The sequence below is a fragment of the Sebastes umbrosus genome, chromosome 3 (genome assembly GCF_015220745.1).
Source record: "Sebastes umbrosus isolate fSebUmb1 chromosome 3, fSebUmb1.pri, whole genome shotgun sequence".
Classification (NCBI taxonomy): Eukaryota; Metazoa; Chordata; class Actinopteri; order Perciformes; family Sebastidae; genus Sebastes; species Sebastes umbrosus.
Window position 1 is genome coordinate 31,832,649 of NC_051271.1, and position 3,060 is coordinate 31,835,708.

At 45.1% G+C, this 3,060-nt stretch overlaps 1 protein-coding gene across 1 annotated transcript; it reads left to right on the forward strand.

Annotated features, from left to right (window-relative positions):
• Positions 1 to 659: 659 nt before the first annotated feature.
• On the forward strand, positions 660 to 2,688 carry hmx4 (H6 family homeobox 4). The gene is made up of 2 exons (XM_037765665.1): positions 660 to 1,062; positions 1,525 to 2,688. The coding sequence occupies exons 1-2, from the start codon at positions 819 to 821 to the stop codon at positions 2,115 to 2,117; spliced, it is 837 nt and encodes a 278-aa protein (XP_037621593.1). The 5' UTR covers positions 660 to 818; the 3' UTR covers positions 2,118 to 2,688.
• The last annotated feature ends 372 nt before the right edge of the window (positions 2,689 to 3,060 follow it).

The window sequence follows — 3,060 nt, forward strand, 5'->3', positions numbered from 1 at the left end:
TTGTGAATGCACCATGGCACTACGTGAAGAAACAACTAGGTATATTTTTTTTATTTATTGGCCTGCTTTATATTTTCCCACGCAGGCTAAGCATTTCAAATGCAGCAGCAATACTCTAATCCTAAACTGGAATATATGTTTTTGAGAAACACTATATATGCGTAAGTGTCTCAGATACACACACACACACACACACAAAGCAGTGACACTAATGATAATATGATTTACTTTCAGGCTGCATATTAGTTGACAATTTGTTTTTCAAAGTTTGGGACCTCCACATCTGACTCGAATTAAGCAACCTGGCCGAACTTCAGACAACAGAGTGTCGGCTGAATCAAAACCTCCATCAATAGTGTGTGTGTGTGTGTGTGTATGGTCTCACAGCGCGCATACAGTATGGTGTGAAATAACAGTGACATTAAACTCTTTATTTTCCTGAGGGACCCCTGCAGGGCTCTGGACCCCGGGTTTAGTTGCAGCAGATGTATGAAGATGAAGGGAGGCGTGTGAGTGGAGGGCACAACAACACCCCCCCCATCCTCCATCCTCCATCCCCTCGCTCTCATTGGTCCGCACTGCACGCTCCTCTGAACCAATCAGCGAGCACAACCACGCGCTCCATCCGGTGTGTGTGTGCAGTGACGGTTACAGGCAGAGCATCGCCAGCCTAGCAGTGTCTGTCTGCTCAGTGGCTGCTGCTATGGTGCATGGTTAGTGGTCACATTAACGTCCCACGGTTGGTTTAGACTTAACGGCGAGTAGAGAGTCGCAGGAAGTAAACAAAACAAAAAAGGACTTAAAAAGCGTTGGAGAATATGAACAAAGTGGACGCGCCATGCAGACCCGCCGCCGCCTCTCTCAAATTCACTATTGACAACATCCTCAACCTCAAGACGAGCGGGAGGAACTGTGACAGCTGTCACCACCACCACCCCGCAGGGCTGCAGGATGAGTCGGCCTGCAGGGCGACGCGTAAAGACGCTCTCCAGAGGCACCACGAGGAGCACATAGTAACCCAGCAGCAGAGACAGGACCCGGGCAGCAGGCTCAATCACAAAGGTGAGAGAGGCTTTTTTTTTGGTGAATTTGTAGCTGTGCGCTTCTGACACCTTCTGACATCTGTGCGTTCACCATTAAGGGGCGGCTGTGGCTCAGAGGGTTGAAGGTCGGAGGTTCGATCCCCGGCTGCTCCGGGTCACATGTCGATGTGTCCTTGAGCAAGACACTTAACCCCAAATTGCACCCGAAGGCTTAACCATCGGTGTGTGAATGAGTATTTAGATTAGATCCTGATGGGCAAAGTTGGCACCTTAGCAGCCTCTGACATGAATGGTTGAATACTGAAATGTAGTGTAAAGCGCTTTGAGTGGTCGAAAGACTAGAAAAGCGCTATATATAAATGCAAGTAAATGCATTTACCATTACGCACAGACGGTTTTTACGTTTCCAGGTTAATGTGGCAACACAGTTCAGACTGAACCACAGCGGGTTATAAACAAATTGTAATTTTTTTGTTCGCAGAGTTGATCACAGACTGCACCGGAACGTCGGAGTCGGTCGTCATCAGCCGCAGCGGAGACGCGCATAAAGTGACTGAGGAGGCGCGCTTCGAGAGCGGCGACAGCAGCTGCGACGACAGCAGCTCCACCACCACCACTACCACCACCACGGCGACCACGGACACCCACAAGGGGGGCAGCAAGAAAAGCAAAATCATCACGAAAAAGAAGACGCGCACTATTTTCTCCAAGAGACAGATCTTCCAGTTGGAGTCTACCTTCGACATGAAACGCTACCTGAGCAGCGCAGAGCGCGCCTGCCTCGCGAGCTCCCTGCAGCTCACGGAGACGCAGGTGAAAATATGGTTTCAGAACCGCAGGAATAAGTTGAAACGGCAAATCTCCACCGAGATCGACGGACCTGTTAGCGATTACCCCGAGACTGTGAAGCCGGTGTCGGTGGGTCAGCTGCCGGCCTTGTACAAGGAGAGCAACCTGCTGGGCAGATGCCTGCTGCCCATGCCTCTACCCATCGTCTACCCGGGCAGTAGCACGCCTTACCTCTGCTTCACTAACGCCAGCAAGTACTTCAGCCTGTACGATGGGGACGTATGATGCTTTCATTCATTCCCCAAGTGAAAAGAGACACTTTTTGGTGGTCTGTTGCCAAGTTTCAAGCATTTAAAAGGTGCTGCGGCCTTACTGTTTATGAAGACTGCGAGTACAACGACAGAGGAGCAGTTAACATATCACTTCAAAAATAAGCTGATTGGGTATTATTTATTTTTCAGTCACAACCATGCGTTTTGTAGGCCTGATACTAATAAAACAGAGCCGTGTTTAGGAAGGCTAAGCTAATGATAGCCTGAGGGAGGCCTAAAACAATATCAATCCCAACATTTTATTGTTTACATGACATTATTATTATTATTATTATTATTATGATTATTATTATCATCATCATCATCGACAGCAGCATTTTCAGCAGCCTATAAGCCACCAAAGAAATTACTATAGCCTAGCTATTTGCATGCATTTTCCTGTATCATAATGAATTTTTGAATTTACTGAAATTATCTATGTATTTAAATGAATGTAATTAACATTTTATTATATGTTTCACGCATGTCTATTTTTTTTCTTCTGAGCATCATACTATTCTTACTTTATTCAACGTTTGTCTATAGGCTCATTACACCATTTTATTGAAACTGTAATTAAAAACATCTTCATTCAAGAAATATTATCACAGGACTGATTCACTATTTCCAACTGAACTCTTTCTGTTGTGTTATAGACCGGTTTTGTCTTTACATGGAATTGCAGATGATGAGGATGCAATGTGTACAATTTGGTCTGTTTATTAATCCAAACAGTTTGGTAAGGTTTTTATACAGTGCCTTTGTAATTTCAGCAGAAAGTGCCACATGTATTTTTATAGGTAAAATAATATGAGAGGACTTATATTAAAAGTTGCAAAATCTTAAATCAAAGCAAAAAACACTTGGTGTCAGTCAAGGCCCCTTAATGTAAATCTATTTCAAGTGACACAATGCTT

What these genes read in the sequence shown, in the direction of transcription:
- hmx4 (XM_037765665.1), top strand. Translation starts at nt 819, where the DNA reads ATGAACAAAGTGGACGCGCCATGCAGACCCGCCGCCGCCTCTCTCAAA. An exon ending in CAGCAGGCTCAATCACAAAG is followed by an intron (nt 1,063 to 1,524) that starts GTGAGAGAGGCT and finishes TTTTGTTCGCAG; the next exon opens with AGTTGATCACAGACTGCACC.